This window comes from Ursus americanus, chromosome 26 (assembly GCF_024610735.1).
Source record: "Ursus americanus isolate L20-20 chromosome 26, mUrsAme1.1.p, whole genome shotgun sequence".
In the NCBI taxonomy this organism is placed as follows: domain Eukaryota; kingdom Metazoa; phylum Chordata; class Mammalia; order Carnivora; family Ursidae; genus Ursus; species Ursus americanus.
In genome coordinates this window covers 34154324-34179326 of record NC_142152.1, presented here as the reverse complement: position 1 = coordinate 34179326, position 25003 = coordinate 34154324, and the positions used below count along the sequence as shown (strand labels likewise).

General features: G+C 38.2%; 1 protein-coding gene across 3 annotated transcripts in view; it reads left to right on the top strand.

The window, feature by feature from the left end:
- The window catches only part of TRIP11 (thyroid hormone receptor interactor 11), a 66901-nt gene that overhangs the window by 22519 nt on the left and 19379 nt on the right, over positions 1 to 25003 (top strand). For all 3 annotated transcript variants that reach the window (XM_045807598.2, XM_045807597.2, XM_045807599.2), the window contains 9 exons: positions 2369 to 2409; positions 2955 to 3041; positions 6191 to 6403; positions 7231 to 10251; positions 11200 to 11340; positions 12553 to 12746; positions 17394 to 17557; positions 18674 to 18777; positions 22842 to 22941. In XM_045807598.2, coding sequence (XP_045663554.2) covers positions 2369 to 2409; positions 2955 to 3041; positions 6191 to 6403; positions 7231 to 10251; positions 11200 to 11340; positions 12553 to 12746; positions 17394 to 17557; positions 18674 to 18777; positions 22842 to 22941 — 4065 coding nt within the window. The remainder of the gene's footprint in view (positions 1 to 2368; positions 2410 to 2954; positions 3042 to 6190; positions 6404 to 7230; positions 10252 to 11199; positions 11341 to 12552; positions 12747 to 17393; positions 17558 to 18673; positions 18778 to 22841; positions 22942 to 25003) is intronic.

Below are 25003 nucleotides of genomic sequence, written 5' to 3'. Positions count from 1 at the left end.
AAACTCCTATTAGAATTAGGTTCAAAGTCACCATGTCCTCCTCCTCCTCCCTTCCTCTCCCTACCTTGGTGATTTACCAGTCTGCCAAAACAGAAAATTTGAAGCATCACCTAGCATGTCCTTTATTTATTTATTTATTTTTAAAGATTTTATTTATTCATTCGACAGAGACAGAGACAGCCAGCGAGAGAGGGAACACAAGCAGGGGGAGTGGGAGAGGAAGAAGCAGGCTCATAGCAGAAGAGCCTGATGTGGGGCTCGATCCCACAACGCCAGGGTCACGCCCTGAGCCGAAGGCAGACGCTTAACCGCTATGCCACCCAGGCGCCCCACCTAGCATGTCCTTTAGGTTCTATTTCCTTAGTTTCTCTGGTTCAGTAGTATTTCAGGATTGTACCCCAGAGGAGCTCTCTAGGGTTTCTTAGAAGGGCCTCAGTCCTGGGAGTTGCTATGAAGGCAAAGAGAAGGCAGTTCACTAGGGTTCTAGACTTCTTTTTCATTTGACTTCCAAGTAGCTCTGCCCCTTTCAAAATAAATTTTTCCATTTATTCAAAATATTGGATGACTCATGGGTTTATTTGCTTTAAAAACAAACCTACTGCCCTAGTCCTTCCTCTTTTTCTCATTTGCATTGCCACTGAATAACTTCAGCCAGTTATAATTTCTTTTGCCTGGTTAACTATAGTTGTTTTCTTCTCTTTTCTTTCTTTCTTTTTTTAAGATTTTATTTATTTATTTGTCAGAGAGAGAGAGAACACAAGCGGGGGAGTGGTAGGCAGAGGGAGAAGCAGGCTCCCTGCTGAGCAAGGAGCCCTATGCAGGACTCCATCCCAGGCCCTGGGATCATGACCTGAGCTTAAAGCAGACACTTAACCCACTGAGCGACCGAGGCACCCCGTCTATAGCTGTTTCTTTATGGAGCAAAGTAGTGGAGTGGTTAAGAACATGACTGAGTTGGAATCCAACTCCATCACTAATTAGCTGACCTTGGGCAAGTTAATTAACATCTCTATGCTTTGGTTTTTCCATCCCTATGGTTAGGATACTTATATCTTCTTCATAGTTGTAGTAGTAGTAATGGGGATTCTACTAGTTACTAGCTGCAGAGTTCTCTGTAGAACAGGGGCTGTCCCATATAAGCATTATAAAAGTGTTAGCTGTTATTATTCTCTGGTCTCCATGATTCCTTCAGTTTTTTTTTTCTGTCTATAGCTAGAAAGGTTTTTCAGAAACACAAAACAGGTTTAAGTGTCCTGATTGTGGTACTTTGTGGCTCCCTGTGAACTTGAGGATAAAGTCTAAACTTCCTGTTGGACATATAATGTCTTTTACAATCCGGTCCCTCTTTCCCTCTTCAGTTTCACCTCCTCCCATTCTCTCTAACTTGCTAAGCGTTGGCCATACTGAACTTTCTATGTAGCTCCTTAAGACAGTGACTTTGTCTGTTACCTCTGTTGTCTTTGCATTTGCTGCTCTGTTTGTGTGGAGTGTGTCTGTTTCTGTCTGCTAACTCTTAAGTATATTACGATTCACTGCAGGTATTATATCTACTGGGAGGTACCTATGCTACTGTTTTCCTGGCCCTCCTTAGCCCCCACCCCCCAGTCTGGAGTAGGTGTTTGCCCTTTTTGCTCTAGTAACACCTCGTGTTCCCTGTATCATACCATACTGTAGTCATGTGTTTCCTTTCCCTCTGAATTGAAAGCTCCTTGAGAGCAAGCAGGGACTAAGTGTTTTCATCTTGTTGCCTAGCAACTAACTGATCTCATAGCAAATGCTTAGTATTATTTGAATGAAAGTTGAATGAGTGAATTCAGCTGAACTAATGGTATTCTGTCTTTGTGTTCTTCTAGTATATGGATCTATCTTCTGTATATGGATCTATCTGCAATACCAGCTCGAATGGTCTTTTTATCTGTTGTCATGTCTAAGTCACTTTAGAGAACTGAGAGATTACTGTATCATTGTGGTATAAATACACATTTTTGTTTTTAACCATTTCCCCCAGTCTCAGTCCTTTTTACTGTTTCCTGCTACACAAACTAATCAACTAATTTTGAAACTTTGTTATTAATGTTTTTATCAAGACAATAACATGACTCATCCAGAATACAATTATAATTCTTTCTTCTGTTCCATAGGACTACATTTTAATGGAGTGTCTAACTGGCATTTATATTATGATTTCCTTGATACAGTCAAATAGAAATACAAAACAACAAAGTGCATTTTGCTACAAACCATTTGGGCTTGCTGATTGTGCCTATAAATACACTTTATTTTAATTGGGTTTTATTCCTGAGTTTAATGTAGGAGGTAATTATTAAGTTGAAGAATTTTAATATCAGATTCATTGTTATTTTTCCAGATGCTGAAAATGAAATTATGAGACTGAGTAATTTAAACCAGGTAAAATAATTTTAAGAGAAAAAGCATTTGGCTTTGTTTTATCAAGATAAGGTATTTTGATTATTGTAGTTGCTTGTTTTGTGTTTTTTACAAGTTCACATGAACTTATCCTAGGAACTTGCATCTTAGTAATTTTATGTTTGATTAATAACAAACTTTTTGAATCATAAATTGACATAATTTTAAAAGTTACATAATTTAAAAATGCAAGTATATCACTTTCAAGATTAATTTGACAGACATTAAAGCAGATTTTCTACCACAGGGAGGAATGCATTTTGATTTCCCTTAAGGAATTCAGAGAGTTGCTTCTATTACTAATTATTACAGGCTGTTTTGTAAATGTATTTATATATTTCTTGAAATATAATTTAAAAAATTCTTTATAAAATGAATGACTGGCTTTCGATGGTCCAGTGTTGCATGCCTGTAATTTTTATGTATCACTAGAGAAATGCTGACTACAAATGCACAATAGTACAGCTTGCCTACTTTTTTGTAAACTTGAAATTTATCTGAAAACACACTGTTTTAACATTTTGTAGGATAACAATCTTGCTGAAGACAATTTGAAACTTAAAATGCATGTTGAAACTTTAGAAAAACAGAAGTCCTTATTGAGTCAAGAAAAGGTGGGTACGGTAAAAATGGGGGCAGAATTAAAATGTTGTGTGTATGATAGGTCACAGCTAAGGGCCAGTTTATAACAAAGTGGAATGTTTAGGTCTTGAGAGTCCTGAGGATCAAACTGTTGTCATTGATGCTTGTCAGACCAGGATGAAGTATTTGGGCAAAGTGCAGAGTATGAGAGGCTGGCCAGAGTTCACATTTACAGATAAGCCAGTAAGCATACAGATACGGGCAGAAAAAATAGGTGAAGACTCTGTTTGGGTTTCCGATGAAGTCCTGACAGCAGCAACAGGCACAGGTGGTTCTAGAGTCTGGAGTGGCTGCAGTGGCGTCCTACAGCAACTATTAACTGCTTTTATACCCCGGAACACATCTGGTGGTGTGGACAGGAACTTCTTAGTGGTGAGGGGTGAAGAGGGATGCTTCTCAGTGGTAGAGATAGTGTCTTTGTGTATATTAGTAGCAGGGTTGGAATAAGGTTCTGTAATGCAGTGTTGGGTATGGGGAGAGGTATTTTTATGTCTGTACTACTCGGGGATAATTCCTTGGCTAAGACAGGTACTTATATACAAGATAGTTGTAAGCTTTTATTAATTAAGTTATAGGCCAGTGTCTTAACTCATTTGAAAGTCTTAGTTTTTAAAAATCAATACATATTCACTGGTGTACAAATTCAGTGTTGCATATGGAAACCTTTAGATGGTACAAATGGAATATCCTTTGCACCTCTTTTGGTTGGCCTCTTTTCCAAAGACAGTCTTTTTTTTTTTTTTTTTTTTTTAATTTTATTATTTGAAAGAAGAGAGAGAGAACACAAGTAGGGGGAGGGGCAGAAGGAGAGAGACAAGCAGTCTCCCTGCTGAGCAGGGATGTGATGTAGGCCTCCATCCCAGGACCCTGAGATAATGACCTGAGCTGAAGGCAGATGCCACCCAGGCACCCATAAAGGCAGTCTTTCCTACCAGTTCCTTGTATGTCCATCCTTCCAGACTACACTTATGTATGTATGATTATATAAAGAGCTTTAAAAAAATACAACTGTTAGCATACTATACTATTCATATATACCTTAACATATTTTCAGCATTCTTCCACATTAGCATGGAAAATTCTTAGTTTTGTGCACTGTCATATGCGTTGTGGTATCCTTGCCCCCACCCTTTCTGTCTATTAAAAGCCAGTGTTTCCTGCTCTTTTAATTTCTATATTATATATATTTTCTCAGCTCTCTTCTGCTCCCTTTGCATTCTGCTCTTTCAGTTACTCCTTTCTCTAACTGGCCTAGGTATACTTCATAGTTTGCAGATCTCTGCACATACTTGATAAGATCTGTAACCTTCCCATGAATTCTGCAGCCACTCCTGATAGCTGTTGCTCCTTTCTTTTGATGTTAAGTGAAACTTGATAACTTTCCCTTCAATTTTCTCTGATATGAGTCTGCTCACTGCTTAAGAATGCCAGAGGTTCCTGCAAGGCTGTGTATGTTCTTTGTTTTTTTTTTTTTTTAAGATTCTTTTTTTTTTTTTAAGATTTTATTTATTTATTTGACAGAGATAGAGACAGCCAGCGAGAGAGGGAACACAAGCAGGGGGAGTGGGAGAGGAAGAAGCAGGCTCATAGCAGAAGAGCCTGCTGTGGGGCTCGATCCCAGATCGCCGGGATCACGCCCTGAGCCGAAGGCAGACGCTTAACCGCTGCGCCACCCAGGTGCCCCAAGGCTGTGTATGTTCTTAACATCTACCTGAAAAAAAAAAAAAAAAAACTTGTGGTTCTCCTGATTGAACATATAACTTTATTTTTTTTAATTTACTTTATTTTTTTAAAGATTTTTATTTATTTATTGGAGAGAGAGAGACAGAGATAGCGAGAGAGAGAGCATGAATGGAGAGGTGAGGGAGAAGCAGGCTCCCGCTGAGCAGGACCCTGGGATCATGACCTGAGCCGAAGGCAGACGCTTAACCAACTGAGCCACCCAGGTGCCCATTTTTTTTTTTTTTTTGTATTTAAATTCAATTAGCCAACATATATGTCATTAGTTTCAGATGTAGAGTTTAGTAATTCATTAGTTGCATATAACACCCAATGCCTATCACATCATGTGCCCTCCTTAATGCCCATCACCCAGTTACCCCATCCACCCACCTACCTCCCCTTATACATATAACTTAAGAAAGGCATAAGAGAATGCTGTTTCCATCAACTGTAGTTCAGAATAAACTTTTGAATTGGAATTAAAATAAGAATCGTGAGGCAGATGTTCTAGTTTTCACTGTTCTCTTTGTAAGGTATGTATAGTCTCTTTATTTGTGGAAATTTAAGATTCTTATTTGCTTTAAAGTAGATTCGTAAAACTTTGATTTTCTCTATCAGTGAAAGAAGGCTTTAAACTCTTGCTATATCACAGACATCACAATCAGAGATTGAAACAGTGTCGGAGCATAGAGAACTGTCCCACTTCTGGAGTTTGGAGGGAAAGCATTAAATACCAGTAGAACAGAACATAAAATATAGTTTAAAAATCGTAGATAGATAGATAGATAGATAGATCTTTAGGACTGTTAGAGTCGAGAGAGGGGAACCTAGTCTCTGCTCAGGTTGGATGGCGAAGGACGGAGTCTACTTTCTTGGGTCAAAGAAAAGTTTCATGTGCTGACAGGAGCCACTGATAAGGGAAATTCCTTTAATGAGGGAAAAGAAGCCTTTTATTTTCTAATTAGAGAATGAACGAATGTTGATTCTTATAGGTGTTTATTTAGTTTATGGCTGTTGGTGACTGGACGTTAGGGAATGGAAGTACACAGAGCCGGGAGACTTGGGACATTTTGAAGAGTGCTGGGGGCGAGCGAAGGGGCAGACAGAAGGGAAGCAGCTGTGGGAGTGGGATCAGGAAGGCTCCCAGATGGGAAAGTTTTTGTATAAAGAGGTGGGAGCTGGATGAACTTTACCAGTCACTCCATCTTGTCTGGTGTTACAGAAATGTTTTTCTTGAAGCTACACTTAAAATCGCACATGAGTGAAGGCTGTGATATGCTGAATTTTATGTATTGCTATGAAAGTTTCCGCCACAGGTATCTGAGAATATATTTTAATCTTTTAGTGTTTTCTTCCAATTGACAATATATGTTGTTTCTTCCCCTTCTTATTATTTAAGGAAGAGCTTCAGCTATCACTGTTAAAATTGAACAGTGAATATGAAGCAATTAAAAGTACAGCTGCAAGAGACATGGATTTGAATTCAACATTACATGACTTAAGATTGACTTTAGAGGCAAAGGAACAGGAACTCAGTCAGAGTCTCACTGAGAAGGAAATACTGGTAGCTGAGTTAGAGGAACTGGACAGACAGAACCAAGAAGCTACAAAGGTAACACGATGTGAAAACCCGAGTGGCACACATTCTTCTCACTACACTGAACACTGGAGTAACAAGTGAAAGTGATGGGTGTGATTTAAATGTGTGATTTAATCAATATTTTGCTTCATTGATAATCTAATCATAAAGGTTGGCAAACTTTTTCTGTAAAGGGTTAGATAGTAAATATTTTTGGCTCTGCAGGCCTTACAGTGGTCTCAGTTGTACTCACCTCTGCTCTTGAGATATGTAAACAATGAGCGTGGCTGTGTTCCATTAAGACTTGATCCACAAAAATTGGTGGCAGGCCTGATTTGGCTCATAGGCTGTATGACTCCTGCTCCCATGTTGAAGAGTAGAAAATGAACAATGTATGTCCTTTACCTTCTCTGCTTTTAAGTTCTAATCTCTAAAATAATGAAGTAGATTTGCTTTAAGATATTAGTAGTTTTGTTGGGATTAGGTATTGGGACTTTTTTTTTTTTTTAAGATTTATTTATTTATTTTAGAGAGAGAGGTAGTGTGCACGCAGAACAGGGCAAGGGGCAGAGGGAGGAAGAGTCTCAGGCCGACTCTGCACTGAGCACGGAGCCTGATGTGGGGCTTAATCCCGTGACCCTGAGATCATGACTTGAGCCAAAAGCAAGAGTTGGACGATAACCAACTGCGCCATCCAGGCGCTCCTAAATGTTGGGATTTTTTAAAAAGTGTTGTTTTAAGAAGGATTAGAAGTATCTGAGGATTATTCTTCTATTATTTATCACATTTTACAAAATTTTCATTAGGTACTAAAATGAGAGAATGTCTTAAAGTTACCATGCAAATTATTTTTCTTTTAGCACATGATTCTGATAAAAGATCAGCTATCAAAACAACAAAATGAGGGAGACAGCATCATTAGTAAACTGAGAGAAGATCTAAATGATGAAAACAGGAGAGTCCATCAACTTGAGGATGATAAAATGAACATGACGAAAGAGCTAGATGTGCAGAAAGAAAAGTTAGTTCAAAGTGAACTCGTCCTGAATGATTTGCATTTAGCCAAGCAGAAGCTTGAGGAGAAAGTAGAAGATTTAGTAGATCAGCTAAATAAATCACAAAAAAGTAATTTAAACATGCAAAAGGAGAACTTTGGACTTAAGGAACATATTAAAAAAAATGAGGAAGAGCTTTCTAGAGTCAGGGATGAGTTAACTCAGTCTCTAAATCGAGACTCTGGCAGTGATTTTAAGGATGACTTACTTAAAGAAAGGGAAGCCGAAGTCAGAAACTTAAAGCAAAATCTTTCAGAAATAGAACAGCTCAATGACAATTTAAACAAAGTTGCTTTTCATCTCAAAATGGAAAATGAAAAATTGGTTTTAGCGTGTGAGGATGTAAGACATCAGTTGGAAGAATCCATTGCTGGTAGGAATCAGATTTCTCTGGAAAGAAGCGCTATTGTGGAGGCTCTAAAAACGGAAAAAGGACAGTTAGAAGCAGAATTGAGTCAGGCAGAACAGAGGCTATCAGAAGAAGCCAGTAAGTACGAGCAGACGATTAAAGAACTATCGAAGGCACGTGACTTGAGTGCCTCTGCTTTTCAACTGGAACAGCAGCGTTTAACGAAACTCAGTCAAGAGAAAGACTTTGAAATAGCAGAACTCAAAAAGAACATTGAACAGGTGGATACTCGTCATAAAGAAACCAAGGAAATTTTGTCCTCTAGTTTAGAAGAGCAGAAGCACTTGACACAACTTATAAGCGAGAAGGAAATTTTTATCGAAAAACTTAAAGAAAGAAGTTCAGAGCTTCAGGAGGAATTAAATAAATATACTGAGGCCTTAAGAAAAAATGAAATTTTAAAACAAACCATGGAGGAGAAAGACAGAAGTCTTGGGTCCATGAAAGAAGAAAACAATCATCTAAAAGAAGAACTGGAACGGCTCCGGGAACAGCAAAGTCGAACTGCGCCTGTGGTGGAGCCTAAACCCCTTGATAGTGTTACAGAGCTAGAATCTGAGGTGTTGCAACTGAATATTATAAAGGGGAATCTCGAGGAGGAAATAAAACATCATCAAAAGATTATTGAAGATCAAAACCGGAGTAAAATGCAGCTGCTTCAGTCTTTGGAGGAGCAGAAGAAGGAAATGGATGAGTTTAAGTGCCAGCATGAGCACATGAATGTCACACACACCCGACTCTTCTTAGAGAAAGATGAGGAGATTAAGAATTTACAGAAAACAGTTGAACAAATCAAAACCCAGTTGCATGAAGAAAGACAGGGCGTTCAGACGGAGAATTCTGAGATCTTTCAAGAAACGAAAGTACGGAACCTTAATATAGAAAATGGCAGTGAGAAACATGATTTATCTAAAGCTGAAACTGAGAGATTAGTAAAAGGAATAAAAGAACGAGAATTAGAGATTAAACTTCTAAATGAAAAGAATATATCTTTAACGAAGCAGATTGATCAGCTGTCCAAAGATGAGGTTGGCAAACTCACTCAGATCATCCAGCAGAAAGACTTGGAGATACAAGCTCTTCACGCTAGAATTTCTTCAGCTTCCTACACCCAGGACGTTGTCTACCTTCAGCAGCAGCTGCAGGCCTACGCTATGGAGAGAGAACAAGTATTAGCTGTTTTGAGTGAGAAGACCAGGGAAAATAGCCACCTGAAAACGGAATACCACAAAATGATGGATATCGTTGCTGCCAAAGAGGCAGCTCTCGTGAAGCTGCAAGATGAAAATAAAAAATTGTCCACCAGATCTGAAGGTGGTGGCCAAGAGATGTTTAGAGAAACTGTTCAGAATTTATCACGCATCATTCGAGAAAAAGACATTGAGATAGATGCGTTAAGTCAGAAATGCCAGACCTTATTGACGGTTTTACAAACGTCCAGCACAGGGAATGAGGTTGGAGGTGTTAACAGCAATCAGTTCGAGGAGCTTCTACAGGAACGCGACAAATTGAAACAACAAGTAAAGAAGATGGAAGAGTGGAAGCAGCAGGTGATGACCACGGTCCAGAATATGCAGCACGAGTCCGCCCAGCTTCAGGAAGAACTCCACCAGCTTCAGGCACAAGTTTTGGTCGACAGCGATAATAATTCTAAATTACAAGTGGACTATACTGGCCTGATCCAAAGTTATGAGCAGAATGAAACCAAACTCAAAAATTTTGGGCAGGAGCTAGCACAAGTTCAGCACAGCATAGGGCAGCTGTGTAGTACCAAAGATCTTCTCTTAGGAAAACTTGATATCATTTCACCTCAGCTCTCGTCTGGATCATCGCCTCCTTCCCAGTCAGCAGAGTCTCGTGGAACAGCTAAACCCGATACAGCGAGGGAGTCTTCTAAACAGGAGCTGGAAGAGCTAAGAAAGTCACTGCAGGAAAAAGATGCAACAATTAAAACGCTCCAGGAAAATAACCACAGATTGTCTGATTCGATTGCTGCCACCTCAGAGCTAGAAAGAAAAGAACACGAACAGACAGATTCAGAAATTAAGCAGCTAAAGGAGAAACAAGATGTCTTACAAAAGTCACTTAAGGAGAAAGACCTCTTAATCAAAGCCAAAAGTGACCAGTTACTTTCTTTAAATGAAAATTTCACCAACAAAGTGAATGAAAATGAACTTCTGAGACAGGCAGTAACCAACCTGAAGGAGCGGATATTGATTTTAGAAATGGATATTTGTAAACTTAAAGAAGAAAATGAAAAAATAGTAGAAACAACCAGGGAAAAGGAAATGGAATATCAAGCATTACAGGAGACTAATACGAAGTTTTCCATGATGCTTCGAGAAAAAGAGTTTGAGTGCCATTCAATGAAGGAAAAGGCTCTTGCGTTTGAGCAGCTACTGAAAGAAAAAGAGCAGGTATGTTGGGGATGGAATTTTATACAGGAAGATTGGGGTGGAGGAGATTTTCCAGTGGGTTGGTTATATATAATTGTGTTCAAAGGGAAATGTGAAGTTGTTTATTCAGAAATACTCTTTTCAAGAGTCTTAGGATTTCATTCTAAATAAATTTTCCTCAGAGGTACCTGGAGATTTCTCCCCTAAATTACTAGGTCTTTCCAGACATTTTTAGCAACAGATTAACTTAAATAGAAAAGAAGACTTTAGTAGCAATTACTGTTTTTCTTTAGAAAACAGAAGTGTTGAAATGACTTCCTTGTCTTTTCTTTGCCAGTGACTCATACTTTCTATGGAACAGTTGTGCATGCCTGATGAATGAATGCACACAATAACTCCATCTCATACTCTTTTGACTGACTTTGGGATCTGTGAACACTTTGTTGTACAGGGTAGATTTGAAGAGATTGTATCTTTTGAATTCTTTTAAAAACATTTTTTTAAAAATATTTTATTTTATTAGAAAGAATTCTTTTAAGAACATTTCTAATAAACTTTTTCTTCCCGAACAGTTTATTTGAAAAGTTGCAAAGATTTAGTAGAGTTCCCATATGCCTCACACCCCGTTTCCCTTGTTTGGTAACATCTTGGATTACTATGATACATTTGTAACAACTAATTCATCAATATTGATATATAACTATTAACTTAAGTTCCTACTTTATTTGAATTTCCTTTATTTTTCTTTTTTACCAACAAAATTACCAAATGTCTTCTTTCTGTCAGGAGGCCATCCAGGAGAACACATTATATTTAGTTGTCATGTCTCCTTAGGCTTCGGCAGTTTCTCAGACTCTGTTTTGATGACCTTGATTTGGTTAACTGTACCTCAAAATTAATTATTTAATGAAGAAAATGTGTCTTTTTAAATGTATTTTTCTTAAAGCTAATGTTATTTCTTTCCAAAAGGGCAAGACTGGGGAGTTAAATCAGCTTTTAAATGCAGTTAAGTCAATGCAGGAGAAGACAGTTAAGTTTCAACAGGAGAGAGATCAGGTGATGTTGGCCCTGAAACAGAAACAAATGGAAAACAGTGCTTTACAGAATGAGGTATGCTTTTACTTTAAAGAAATTGATTCAAGCAATAAGTTTAATAATTGTTAAGAAAACTAAAATGATTTATTAAAATTAATTTCTCTCTTAGGTGATTTTTTCCCTCAGTCTTCCTCCAGTGTGCTATTGTAGGATTTTGACCTCCCAGAGTATAAATTATTTCAGTTTTCAAAAGTGAAAACCATGGTATATCTTGGGTATAAAAAAAATTTCCCATTGATGCAACCACTGTGGAAAACAGTATGTAGGTTCCTCAAAAAATTAGACATATAATCCAGTAGTCCATTACTGAGTATTTACCACCCAAAAATGAAAACACGAATTCAGAAAGATATCTGCACCCTTATATTTACTGCAGCTTTATTTATAATACCTAAGATAGGGAAGCAACCTAAGTGTCCACTGATAGATGAATGGATAAAGAAGTGTATAATTGGAATATGACTCATCCATAAAAAGGAATGAGATCTTGGCTATTTGCGCAACATGGATGGACCTGGAGGGTGTATTATGCTAAGTGAAGTAAGTCAGACAGAGAAGGGAAAATACCATATGATTTCACTTATGTGGAATCTAAAAAAAAACAGTGAAACGGAGACAGAATCATAAACATGGGGAACGAACTGGTGGTTGCTGGAGGGGAGGGGTTTAGGGACGATGAGCAAAATAGGTCAAGGGGATTAAGAGGTACAAATTTCTAGTTATAAATAAGTCACAGGGATGAAAAATACATCATAGGGAATATAGTCAGTAATATTGTAATAATGTATGATGACAGATGGTAAGTACACTTACCGTGGTGGGCAGAACATAACATAAAGAGTTGTTGAATCCCTGTGTTGTATACTTGAAACTAGTAAAACATTGTCAAATAATACTTCAGTTAAAAAGAAATTCTCACCCATAACGTATGAAAACATGAGGTTTTTACTGAAAAAGTGGTTTGTCATAAAGAGCCTTGTACGTGGTACAATTCTATTTTCCATCATAGCCGCAGGGAATGAGCTCTTACAAAATAAAACTTCCAGATGAATAGTCAGGTTGATTTTCGGAGACTTTTTTTCTAATACAAATGCATCTTCCATATGAGAAATTAGTATATAATTAATATACTTCAGTAGTGGGCAAAAGATTTGATAACAAAGTGGCTTGTAGAGGGGAAAGGGGAACATTTTATAGAAGAAAAATAAAGAGGTGTCCTCTGCCTAGGTTCAACATTTACGCGACAAAGAATTACGCTTAAACCAGGAGCTAGAGAGATTGCGTAACCATCTTTTAGAATCAGAGGATTCTTACACCCGCGAAGCTTTGGCTGCAGAAGATAGAGAGGCCAAACTGAGAAAGAAAGTCACAGTATTGGAGGAAAAGCTAGTTTCATCTTCTAATGCAATGGAAAATGCAAGGTAACTTTTCCCTGTTTTTAGCACTCACGTTAGCTAAACAATTCTTGAGTGTCAGAATTATCAGTATGCATTTTTCCTGGCTTACCTCATTTTACTCTTATGATCCATTGTCGCCATATGACAGATGAAGATACTGAGGGTAAAGAGGTTTAGTAAGCTGCCCAAGACTCAGAGAATATGTGTGGGTTTCACATTCGGGTCTGTAACTCTTGACCAGATCTGGCATTCAAACAGCTCTCTCTGAATTTTTTTTTTTCTTTTTTCCTTTTTAAAAAAATAATTTTTAAAATTAATTGATTAATTAATTAATTTGTCTATTTATTACCATAAGTGTACTAGCTGTCTCTGAATCTTAACTATCACCCTAGATGATTGCCTCTCATTGTTTTAAGAGTTTAGACTTAAATTCTGACTGATTTTCTTTTTTATTTTCCTGATGGATTTTAATTAGCTTTGTCACGCTCCCAAAGAACTAATTAGACTTCTGTGATTTTATTCTTGATCAGATGAGCTGAGGTTGAATAAAGTTTGGATGTTAGAAGGGGGAGAGTAAAGGAAGTAGCAAGGTGAAGATACAAGTCAGTATGAATTAATTCTTGGTTTGTCGGAACTTCAGTTACTAGGTCCCTACTTATATATTTTTATTTTATTTTTACTGGAATACTGGTTGATTATAAAAGGCTTTAACTCAGGAACAGCCAGATGGAGGAGATCTGTAGGGCAAGGCATGGGGTAGGGGTGCAGAGCTTCCAGCTCCCTCCCAGCAAGCAGCTCTCCCCACATCTCCCAGTGCTCACCAGCCCGGAAGCTTTCCAAACCCTCTTTGTGAAGTTTTATGGAGGCTTCATTCCAGAGGCATGATTGATTCCCTGCTTATATATTTTAAAATTTTATTTCTCTCAATAAAATGTATTTTCTTGGAGTGCCAGGGTCCTGGGATTGAGCTCCACATCAGGCCCCCTGCTCAGCAGGGAGCCTGCTTCTCCCTCTCCCTCCCCCACTCCCTCTGCTTGTGCTCTCTCTGTCTCTCAAAAAAATTTAAAAAATCTTTTAAAAATAATGTATTTTCTTATTTTTTTCCATTTTTATTATAAAAACCTATTTTGCACTTCAGGAAAATTACATAAGTTAAAAAGAACAGTCCCACCCAGAGATAATCCTTTTATCTTCAAAAGCGTGCCTTTGCATGCTTCTTATATATGTATGTATGTATTATATGTGTTTTTTTTTTTTAATTTTATTTATTTATTCGACAGAGATAGAGCCAGCGAGAGAGGGAACACAAGCAGGGGAGTGGGAGAGGAAGAAGCAGGCTCATAGTGGAGGAGCCTGATGTGGGGCTCGATCCCATAACGCCGGGATCACGCCCTGAGCCGAAGGCAGACGCTTAACCGCTGTGCCACCCAGGCGCCCCTATATGTGTTTTTAAGTGGGCCCCAAGGCAGGGCTTGAACTCATGACCCTGAGATCAAGACCTGAACTGAGATCAAGAGTTGGTTGCTCAACCAACTGAGCCACCCAAGCTCCCTGTATTATATGTATTTTTAAAAGCAAAATTAAGGTCACACTGTTGATACTGTTTTGTAGTCTGCTTCCATACTTAATAATATGAGTATCAGCACATGTTAAACCATGTTTCTGCATTATTTTGTGGCTACATAGAATACCATTATGTGGATTTTCCATAACTTCTTTAATCCAGTCATGTATAATTGGACATTTAGAAGTGTTTCAACTTTTCAAAATTACTAAAAATGCTGTCATGATATCCCAAGATAGGTATTTTTGTGTTGATGACAAATTATTTCCTTAGCTTTAATTTTCAGAAATGGCAGATCTGATTCAAAGGGCATTTTTAAAACTTTTGAGATGTACTTCCAAATTATCTTCCAGAAAAATCATGTCCATGTACATTTCCATTAGTGGTATGTACATTTTTCTGTTTTTCACTGTATGATGCTAAGGGAGCTGTAAGGACATAGTAGATATTACCTCTGTCTGCAAAGAGATTATAGGCCGGTGGAGACCCTATTTCTGAGGTGAACTCCCCCTGCTTTGCAGGGCATATTATTGTACCTTCAGTCTCAGAAAGAAAACTTGTTTAAAATGAATGGTCATTTGTGTATGCGTTTCACATTGGCAGAAATGCCACAACGTTCTCAGGCTATAAAATTAGATAATCTTTCCTTTGAATTTTTGGGTCCTTATTTTCTCATCAAAATAGTTTCTGGGCTCTTTGCACCCTCATTAGCCTTATTTCGCACTCTCACTTATATCCAGCCAGACTGTCTTACTCAGTCCTTTAGCTAGAGCTGCGTTTTCCTATTTATTCTGCTTTTTCTTTTCTTTTCTTTTTTAAGATTTATTTATTTATTGGAGAGAGCATGCGGGGGTGTACGTGTGAGCAGCGGGGTGGGGGCGGGTAGCAGAGGGAGAGAGACAATCTACAGCAGACTCCCCACAGAGCCCCATGTGGGACTTGATCTCATGACCCTGAGATCATGACCTGAGCCAAAATCAAGAGGTGGATGCTTAACCGACTTGAACCACTGAGGCACCCCATCTTCTACCTTTTCGTTTCATATTCTTCTGCCTAGAGTGGGCCTGATTCCTAACAGTTTTTTTGTTAGCCCCACCTTCTTCAAATAGCATTTCCTTAGTAAAGAATGCTTTAGTTAGCATCCCACTGCTCAAATTCAAAACCAAACCCTGGTGTGATGTTTTTCTTTTGAACCTGCATAATGCTTTGTTTGAGTCTTTGATAGCGCACTTATATTTTAGTTTAGGGTGTAGAAGGAATTGTTGATGCATCTTGTATCTTTTCCCATCCAGTGAAATATAAGGTCACTGGAAGTGGGCTTGATGCCATTTATTTATTCATGCATTCATTCATTCATTTAAAGATTTTATTCATTATTTGACAGAGTGAGCACAAGCAGGGGGAGTGGCAGGCAGAGGGAAAAGAAGTAGGCTCCCCATGGAGCAGGGAGCCTGACACCATCATGACCTCAGCCGAAGGCAGACACTTAACTGAATGAGCCACCCAGGCACCCCAATGCCATTTATTTTGTACCCTTCCCACAGCATATATTCTTACACATAGTTAATATATGTTCAGTAATATTTTTGAACTTTTTAAAAAAGATTTTATTTATTTGTCAGGAGAGAGAGAGAGCACAAGCAGGGGGAGAGGCAGGCAGAAGAAGAAGCAGGTTCCCCGTTGAGCAGGCAGCCCAATGTGGGACTTGACCCCAGGATCCTGGGATCATGACCTGAGCCGAAGGCAGACGCTTAACCGACTGCGCCACCGGGCCGGGTGTCCCAAATGTTCAGTAATATTTTCGAATGAGTGACTCAGATGTACAAACCAGATTATAGTGTCTTGAGCCCTTAATTAACTGTAGTAATACCTTGTGTTTATTAACTTTTTGAGTGACATCATAGCTCATTTCATCCTTGCAATCACCCATGTTCAGTGACATACTAACCAGCAAGGTTGCATAAAATCCAGAAACATTTGAGGGCAGAGTTGTCTCCTGATTATCAATTTACTTCTCTTCCCACAAGAGGGTGCTATTGGGTAAAGTTTCCTCAAAGTTTGCTGTGCTTAATGGGCTTTAATGGACTGCTCTTGGATAAGACTTTATTAACTGCATATTAAAAACCCAGAAAAAGCTGTTGCAATATTTTGTTTGTAAGCATTATACATTAAGGAAGTACATCAATGATATAAGCCTGGGTAAATGAATCTCTAAGGGATCTCTGATTTATTATTTGGGGCAGATGTAGGGGTTATTGTATTTAATGTAAAGGGAAAGAAAGATGATCATGAAAGGTAATTAGTAATTAGAGCATTTTGTCAGTGGGCTAGCCTTTGGAAAGTTGTGAGTCCACCATAGTTGCAAGTGTCAAAATCCAAGGAGGTTTTGGAATAACCCATTGCTTATTGGGTTGGAAGCTGGACAAAATGACTTCCACGGTCCTTGCAATTTACATTTTTATGATAAATTAAATCTTAGCATTTTAGCCTGGAAACATGAATGTTGCAGGCTGTTTGTAAATTTTTATTATACTAACATTTCTTGTTTAGTTCAGCTTTTAATCTTTAAAATGACTGCCATTTGTTCAAAGTCACTTTCTCAAGAAGAATGAATTAACAAAACAGGGAGAACAAAGATCAGAGGAACTCAAGTTTCTTTGAAATGTAACTTGAATTTAATGCAGTGAAATGTAAGGATGGTCAAATTCATAGACACAGAAGGTAGAATAGTGGTTGCTGGGGGAGTTATTGCTTAATGGATGTGGAGCTCCCCCTTGGGAGGATGAAGTTCTGGAGATGGACTGTGGTGATGGTTGTACAACACTGTGAATGCTATGTATATATTTCCACACACACACCCAGAAACCGTAGGGAAGAGGTTTCATCTTGTTAAAGTAATAGAAACAGTTTGACTTTTATTCTTTTTCTTTTTGGGTGGGGAGGGGCAGAGTGAGAGCATCTTAAGCAGGCTCCATGCTTAGCACAGAGCCTGATGTGGGGCTCGATCTCACAACCCTGAAATTACGACCTTGAGCCGAAATCAGAAGTCGGATGCTTAACCGACTGAGCCACCCAGGCACCCTGACTTTTATTCTTTTTGTTGGAAGCCATCAGGCCAATTTGCAGGTAGAGTCGCTGCAGGAGCAGTTGAATGTGGTCTCCAAACAAAGGGATGAAACCGCACTGCAGCTTTCTGTCTCTCAGGAACAAGTAAAGCAGTATGCTCTGTCACTCTCCAACCTCCAGATGGTGCTAGAGCACTTCCAGCAAGGTGAGTTGTATGGTCAGTCTCGATTAGTGAAGAAAAATTGGCGTAGTTATTGGGAATTCTGGCTTATTTCGGTGCTATTTTGAAATAGGCAGGGGGAAATCTTTGAAAGATTATGCACTTGTAGGAAGAAAAGATAAGTAGCCATCAACAAGTTAATGTAGACTCCTTTTATAGTTAAGACTAGAGAATGTGATACATAGGAATTATTAAAGATATGTTTTAGTATCATATGACCAATGAAGGTGAGAATTGGGGAAGGATAAGGATAACATCGGAAGGATGATCACGTGATAAAGAGGGGAACATGTAGAAGCAATACTTAGGTTTTGAGATTTAGGTTAGAGGTTGAATCTACTTCAGAGAGTTAATCATCAGTGATTACTGTACTTTGAAATATCGATAGACTTGTTCTTAGCTGCTCATATACCTTGAGGTAACTACATTTTCTAGTGCAGGTAGAAAATATTTTCCTGGAGCCACAGTAACGATGACCAGAGAGCAGTATTACTCTGATAACCAAGTATGCTTTTTCACATCTGCCTCCCATCCTCACATTTACCTCCTTTAGGTCATTCATTTTACCCAACTGTTTGTTTATTCGTACATTCAGTAATGATTGGCAGTGAATTGACTGCGAGTAGGGGGCAGGTGATTACGGGATATGAGGGTCATGAAGTAGCAGGAGTTTCAATTTTGTACCTAAGCAAAACTTTGAATTTGTACAGATGCTGACCTTCAGGTTTACTCATGGTTGAAATCTTGAATTTTAAAATAAGAATTCTCGAGGATCGTTGTACATAATACTTATTAGAACGGACAGGGGTCCGTTGGTGTCCAATGGACAGGTATGGCCGTAGGGAAGGCTTTGCCGAGGAGGAAGTACTTGAGTGGAGTTCTGAAGGGAGGGAAGAGTTTGCATGATGAACAAGGTGGAAAAGGATTTAGGAAGAGGAAACTAATCTCTTTAATTCTAGCTCACATGATCTAAGGCGCATATAATTTTCTTGCTGAGAGATTTGAACTGTTTCTGTTGAATTGTTAAAATTTCAAGTGGTATGAAATTCTAATTTTATCACAAAATTGCAGAATACTAATGTAACTTTGTTTTCTCTTTAGAGGAAAAAGCTATGTATTCTGCTGAACTAGAAAAGCACAAACAGCTTATTGCTGAATGGAAGAAAAAGGCAGAAAATCTGGAAGGAAAACTGATGTCATTACAGGTTGGTCAAAGTAATTTTCTCTTGTAGATATTATTATTTATGAACAATTACTTTTAGAATCTTTATCTTGGAATAATTTCCTAAACAATTAATTTTAGTAAATACTGTTTGGTTACTTATTACCCTATTCTGGGATGTAATGGTGAACACGATCTTCAGGACTTTCCACATGTGGCTTATAGTTTAAACACAACAAATATGAGATAATTTTAATTCTTTAGCACAGCAGGGTGTTTTAGGGGCCACTTAAAAAGTTAATTTACACTTGTAACTAATTTCTCTTTTCAACAAGATGTATTGGGCACTCTCACATGGATTAAAATAATGTATATTATCCTTTAGATCTTTTCTTCAGCATAATCCTTTAAAAATATGTTTCTTTGTTATAGTTGTCATATGTCATATGTAGAAAAATTATATATAAAATATAAATAAAATGAATCCCCATGAAGAGATGTGACATGAAAGTGACTTGCTCTTAGAATTTAGGATGAACTTCTCTAAGTAGACTTTGTTGATATTAGATGGAAAGTAATAAAATTTGTTTACCTGTTGTTAGTGGTGACTATGCTGTTCAACCCTGTTAATATTCCTAATAAAAGAAGACATATTTCCTTTAAAGTTTTGAAATTTTTATTAGTGGCTGTAAAACAGTATTTAGATAATACATTTAAAATAAAAGTTTAGCAGTATAGCAGGTATCCTCATGTTTGCCCCACCCAGTGTAAGAAGAAGAATGTCATCTTTGGAAGTCCTGATGTGCCGTCTGTATCTCATCCCCTTCTTTTTTTTTTTTTTTTTTTTAAGATTTTATTTATCTGAGAGAGAGGGAGAGAGAGAGAGAGATATCATGAGCAGGGGGGAGGGACAGAGGGAGAAGCAGACTTCCCACTGAGCAGGGAGCCCGATGCAGGGCTCGATTCCAGGACCTGGAGATTGTGACCTAAGCCGAAAGCAGACACTTAACCAATCAAGCCATCTAGGCGCCCTCTCATCCCCTTCTTATCATTTCATAGAAAACCAGGAATCCAGAATGTTAAGTTTATCACTCCTTGTTTTTCTTTATGGTTTTATCACATATATTTGCATCTCCAAACAATACATTGTATAGTTTTGCATAATTGTGAACTCTTACGTAGATGTAAATTCAATAATCCTCCTGAAACTTGCTTTTTTCACTTAGTATTATGTTCATGAGTTTTAGCTGTATTACCGTATGTTAGTGTGTGTGCATAACTTATTATTTTCACCACTATTTATTGCATGAATGTATAATTTATTTACCCATTTTACTGTTAAAAGACCGTGTCATTATCTGCTATATAAACAATGTGGTTCTGAACTTCCTTGTTAACATCTCCTGGTACACATGTATGAGAGTTTCTTCCAGGCATGTATCTGACCGGAATTGCTGAGTCCTGAGATATATATGGGCGATTTCAACTTTATTCAATGATGGCAAGTTGTTTTATAGCAGTAGTGCTAATGTACTCCTACCAGTGGTGCATAAGAGTTCTTGGTCTGCATCCTTGGCAATACTTGGCATTATTAGAATTTTTAAAGTTTTTGCCAGTGTAGTGAGAAGGGCTGTCTTCTTATGGTTTAATTTGCATTTGTCTGACTGCTAACAGATCAAGCATCGTTTAACATATTTATTGACCATTTATGCTTACTTTCTGGTCAGCTCATTAATATGTTTGAAAAGATATTTTATCCAGCACTTTTAGTTATTTCCAGTGAGTCCAGAGTATGTTGTCTGCCATACTGTTAGAGGTCCAGATCTTCTTTTTAAACTAACTTTATTTTAAATTTAAAATGTAACATATACTTAAAAAACAAATCAGAAAAAAAAACTAAGAGGGAATTAGTGACAATAAAAGCTGAAGTTGGTGAAATAAAACCCAAACAAATGGTGGAAAGAATAATGAAGTCTTAATGTTAATTTTAGAAAAAGTCTTAGTGTAGTTTTGAGATTTAATAATTTTTTTTTAAGATTTTATTTATTGATTTGGCAGAGAGATAAAGAGCACAGTAGGCAGAGCAAGAGGGAGAAGCAGGCTCCCCGCTGAGCAGAGAGCCCCATGGGACTCGATCTCAGGACTCTGGGATCATGACCAGAGCCAAAGGCAGACGCTTAGACAACTGAGCCACTCAGGTGCCCCTGAGATTTAATAATCTCTTAAATAGAAATGCTGTGAGGTTAAAAAAATAATTTGAAGATTTATTTAAATTTCCTTTATACTAAATTTAGTTTTGTAGATTTTGAATATCAAATTTTTTATTTAAAATTTGTTTAAGTCCCTCTGTGTATCAGTTAGGGTTCGGCCTGAGAAGCAGAACCAGTAGGGAGGGGGTGTTGTGTGTATACACACACACACACACACACACACACACACATATAATTGATATATATGACATATATAGATATACATCTGTGAGATTTATTATAAGGAATTGGCAATGTGATTGTGGGAGTTGATAGTCAAAATGGCAAGATCCCATCACAGGCCTGGGCCAAAGCTGTTCTCCACAGATGTTCAAGAAAGAAAATCACAAGCAGGATATACGGCTCCGTGAGAGGGGCTGAAGTTGCAGTCCAGCAGGAATTTTTTCTCTTTTTGGGGAAGGCTCATCCTTGCTCTCAAGGACTTTTAACTAGCTCGGGCAGGCCTACTCGCATTATTCATACCTTCCTTAGATTCAGCGGATGAGGGGCTTTGATTACATTTGCAAAGTACCTTCACAGCTACATCTAGATTATGGTTGATTGAGTAACTGGCGGCTGTAGCCTATCTAAGATGACACATCAAAAAAACTGTCACTTTGATCCAAGTTGGTAAAATTTGACCTAAAATTTACATGGGTGAATACTCTAAAATAGCCAAAAAAATTGTGTGAAAGAACAACAGTGAGGAGCAGCTTGCTACTAAATATCAAAATAGAGCCATTAATCAACAGCATATCGACTAGATTAGTCGAACAGAAGGAGAATCCAGAAATAGAGCCTAGGTTATATTTGAGAATCTAAAACCAAACCCTAAACTAATTTCAGTTTAATGGAAAAAGGATAGATTATCTAATAAATGATATTGCCACAGCTGGCTGTCTATATGGAAGAAAATAAAATTGGATCCCTATCTTACACCATATGCAAAAATAAATTCCAGTTGTATTTATTAAAGCTCAACACTCACCTGGGAGTGGTGTTGGAAATCTGGGGCTATTTTTGCTTGTATCAGTGACTGGATCTAGTGGGCGGGGGCCAGGAATGCCAAAATCACACCCATTGAGAAACCCTATTTGAAAGATGTAAATGTTCAAAACAAAACAAAAAACCTTGCCAGGAAATCTGAAAGAGTACATGTAGAATCTAGAAGCAAGGAGGAGTCTAACCAAGGCTAAAACTCAAGAAGTTGTGAGAGCAGAGGAGGACATGTTTGTATACAATTTAACAACTTTTACACGACAAAAGGTATCGTGCAGGCAATGGACACATGGCAGATCTGGCAAATAATACTTGTTGCACTGGTGACAAAGGGTTCATGTCTGCTCTACAAGGTGCGCTCAGAAACAGACAAGAGAAAGTTCAGTAGAAAAACAGACAAGGTATGCAAAGAAGTTTTCACAGAAAAGCAGCTCTAGCTGTCCTGTAAACATGGAAAAATGCTCAAATTCACTAGTAGTTAGGGAAATAAACATTAAAGTTATAAAGTAGTGATGAAATACCATTTTGTACATCAACTTGCAAAAATTAAAAAGAACATGTTATATTTCTTGACTTTTTGTATCTGCTTTTTGTAGTGTTTATGCTCTTATTATTGTCACTTTTTGAAACTTTTGTCACTGTGTTGTCTTTTCGTAGCATCCTCTTTTTTATTTAGTTCTGAGAGAGACAGTTTTGTGCTGCGAAGCCTGGGCCCTGTCTTTGATACTTACTGTGTGAACTTGCCCAGGGTCGCAGAAGCACAGCGTCATCGGCTGAATAGAAGAGCTATCTGTCTTCCAGCTATGTAGTTTGTAAAATAGTTTTGCATGCTGCTTTTTAATGAACTTTTCTTCCTCAGGAGCGTTTCGATGAAGCAAATGCTGCATTGGATTCAGCATCAAGACTTACAGAACAGTTAGATTTAAAGGAAGAACAAATTGAAGAACTTAAAAAACAAAGTAGGTGTTTCTTTCTTTTCCATGTTTTTCCCTACAACACTAGTGTTGAATCAGATGTAGTCTTCTTCTGTGCTGCCACTCAGTTGAGTGACACCAACTTCCACTGGGTGTGACTTCCATTTCCTTCTCCCGGACCAGCTTGCTTCAATTTTAATATGGTCCTAGTGAAACCAGAGTTGAAAGTTGGCCCTGGCTGTCCAGTTAATTTTCCTGCCTATGGAGGCAATCCAGTTGTGCTGGTTGTCACCCTGTTGACCATCAATGGGAAGTGATATTACTAACCCGACTTTGTATGGTTAGGACTTCTCTCTGATCATTCTGTGTTCATCCGGGATGTATCAGGACAATATTCTCAAGAAAAAGAATAACTTCTTGTGGAATGAATGTCTGGCTATAACTAGCTTATTTTATGATTATAGATGGTGCTTTACATATAGGCACTCAGTATGCAATTGTGTGATGCTTTTAAGATACAAGCCTTGCCAATTCCTTAAGGTGAGTTCTATGCTTAGTGCTATCAGTTGGGCCTCAAGTAACCAGGTGGTTCATAATGCTTTGTTGAACAGCTGACTAAGATTGCATGTCTCTGTCTAATCTCTGATTTAAGTGTCCCTGAAGTTGAGCTATTCTAGAGCTGCTTTCAGTAGGGAATGATTTAAGGTGATCGTGGAACCTAGAAATGTACTACCTTTGGGTATCTGGGTTGGGCACAGTAAGCGCTAGGGCACGTAGTTAAAGAATTAAGAAGCGCCACTTAACGTAAAATAGAAATTAGAAATAGGCAAAATTAAAAACAAATAGAAATAGGCAAAATTAGGAGGAGATGGCACAGCGGAGATGCTGTCAGATGACAGAGATGGTGACTTGGACACTAAGGAGGCAAACAAGCAGGAACCACGGAAGATGCATGGGTACCAATGGACAAGCCAGGGGAAGTTGTCCTCAATCTAACAGAAGATGGCAGATGAGAGACTTTCAGGACAAAAACAGTAAGCTACATCATGTGAGGTAGGTGTCCTCAAGATTATTTGATTCGGAGCAAATTAACCGCCCTTACTTGGTAAGACTTGGCCAGCCTTGGAACCCTAAGTCTCGTAGGGGGCCAGAAATGGGCAGCAAGGACACAATTACGTATTGAGTATCATGGGTGTTTTATGTAACATATACTGCATTATATTTCATCTTCTCTTATTTATTCTTCACAAGCAATTCTAGAGTAGGTGATATGAGTTTCATTTTATAAGTCAAAGAGACTGAGATTTGAACTCTGATCTTCTTACCCTTCACCAAAGCTCATGTTGTTTCCATGTTACTTTATTTTGTCCTGTCAGGAAAATGGTTATTTATAGTCTGACTTGTATTTTGTTCTGTGTGTCTCCATCTCCTTTAAAAATAGGGCAGCATCCTTTGTATTATGCCCTAAATGTTGATATGGTTGCTCTTATGGGAAGGCAGTATTTGTTGGGAAAATGCCAGAGCAGCTATAGCATTATCTGCAGATACATGGCCAACCCAGAGAAGATACACTGGTTACCCAAGGAATTAGTCAGAGAATTGACAGCTTAAGGGGTAGCGCTGCACTAATGGAAGTGAAAAGGCAGTATTCTGAGCCAGCTCATTCGTCTGTGACAGCCCAGTGCTCTGTGGCATGCTGCTGTATAATGTTTAAGGCCACGTCCCTTCTTAAGTATCTGCCTGAGTCATTTCCAGTAGATGATGCTAAGATAAAAAATTCTGTGACTTAAATAGTTGGTAAATATCAGAGTCCCCGCACTACTTAGTACTTGTTCAGGCACTCATTTAAACCCCCAGGAGTAGAATATTTCAGATTTAGGTTATACCTTACAAGGCTTAGGTGGCTTAGGTCCCTACTGATGTAAAAAATGACAATTACCATTCAGTGTAAATGTATAGAAACGTTGGACTCATTTTGTGGGTAAATATTAGCTGCAGGAAACTCTGATCGTGCTTACACAGTTGGTGTTTGAGAGGACAGGCAAGAAGCCAGTGTTGCACAGACAGGAAGGGGAGTGAAGAGACCATTCTGTGGTGTCTTTAAGTC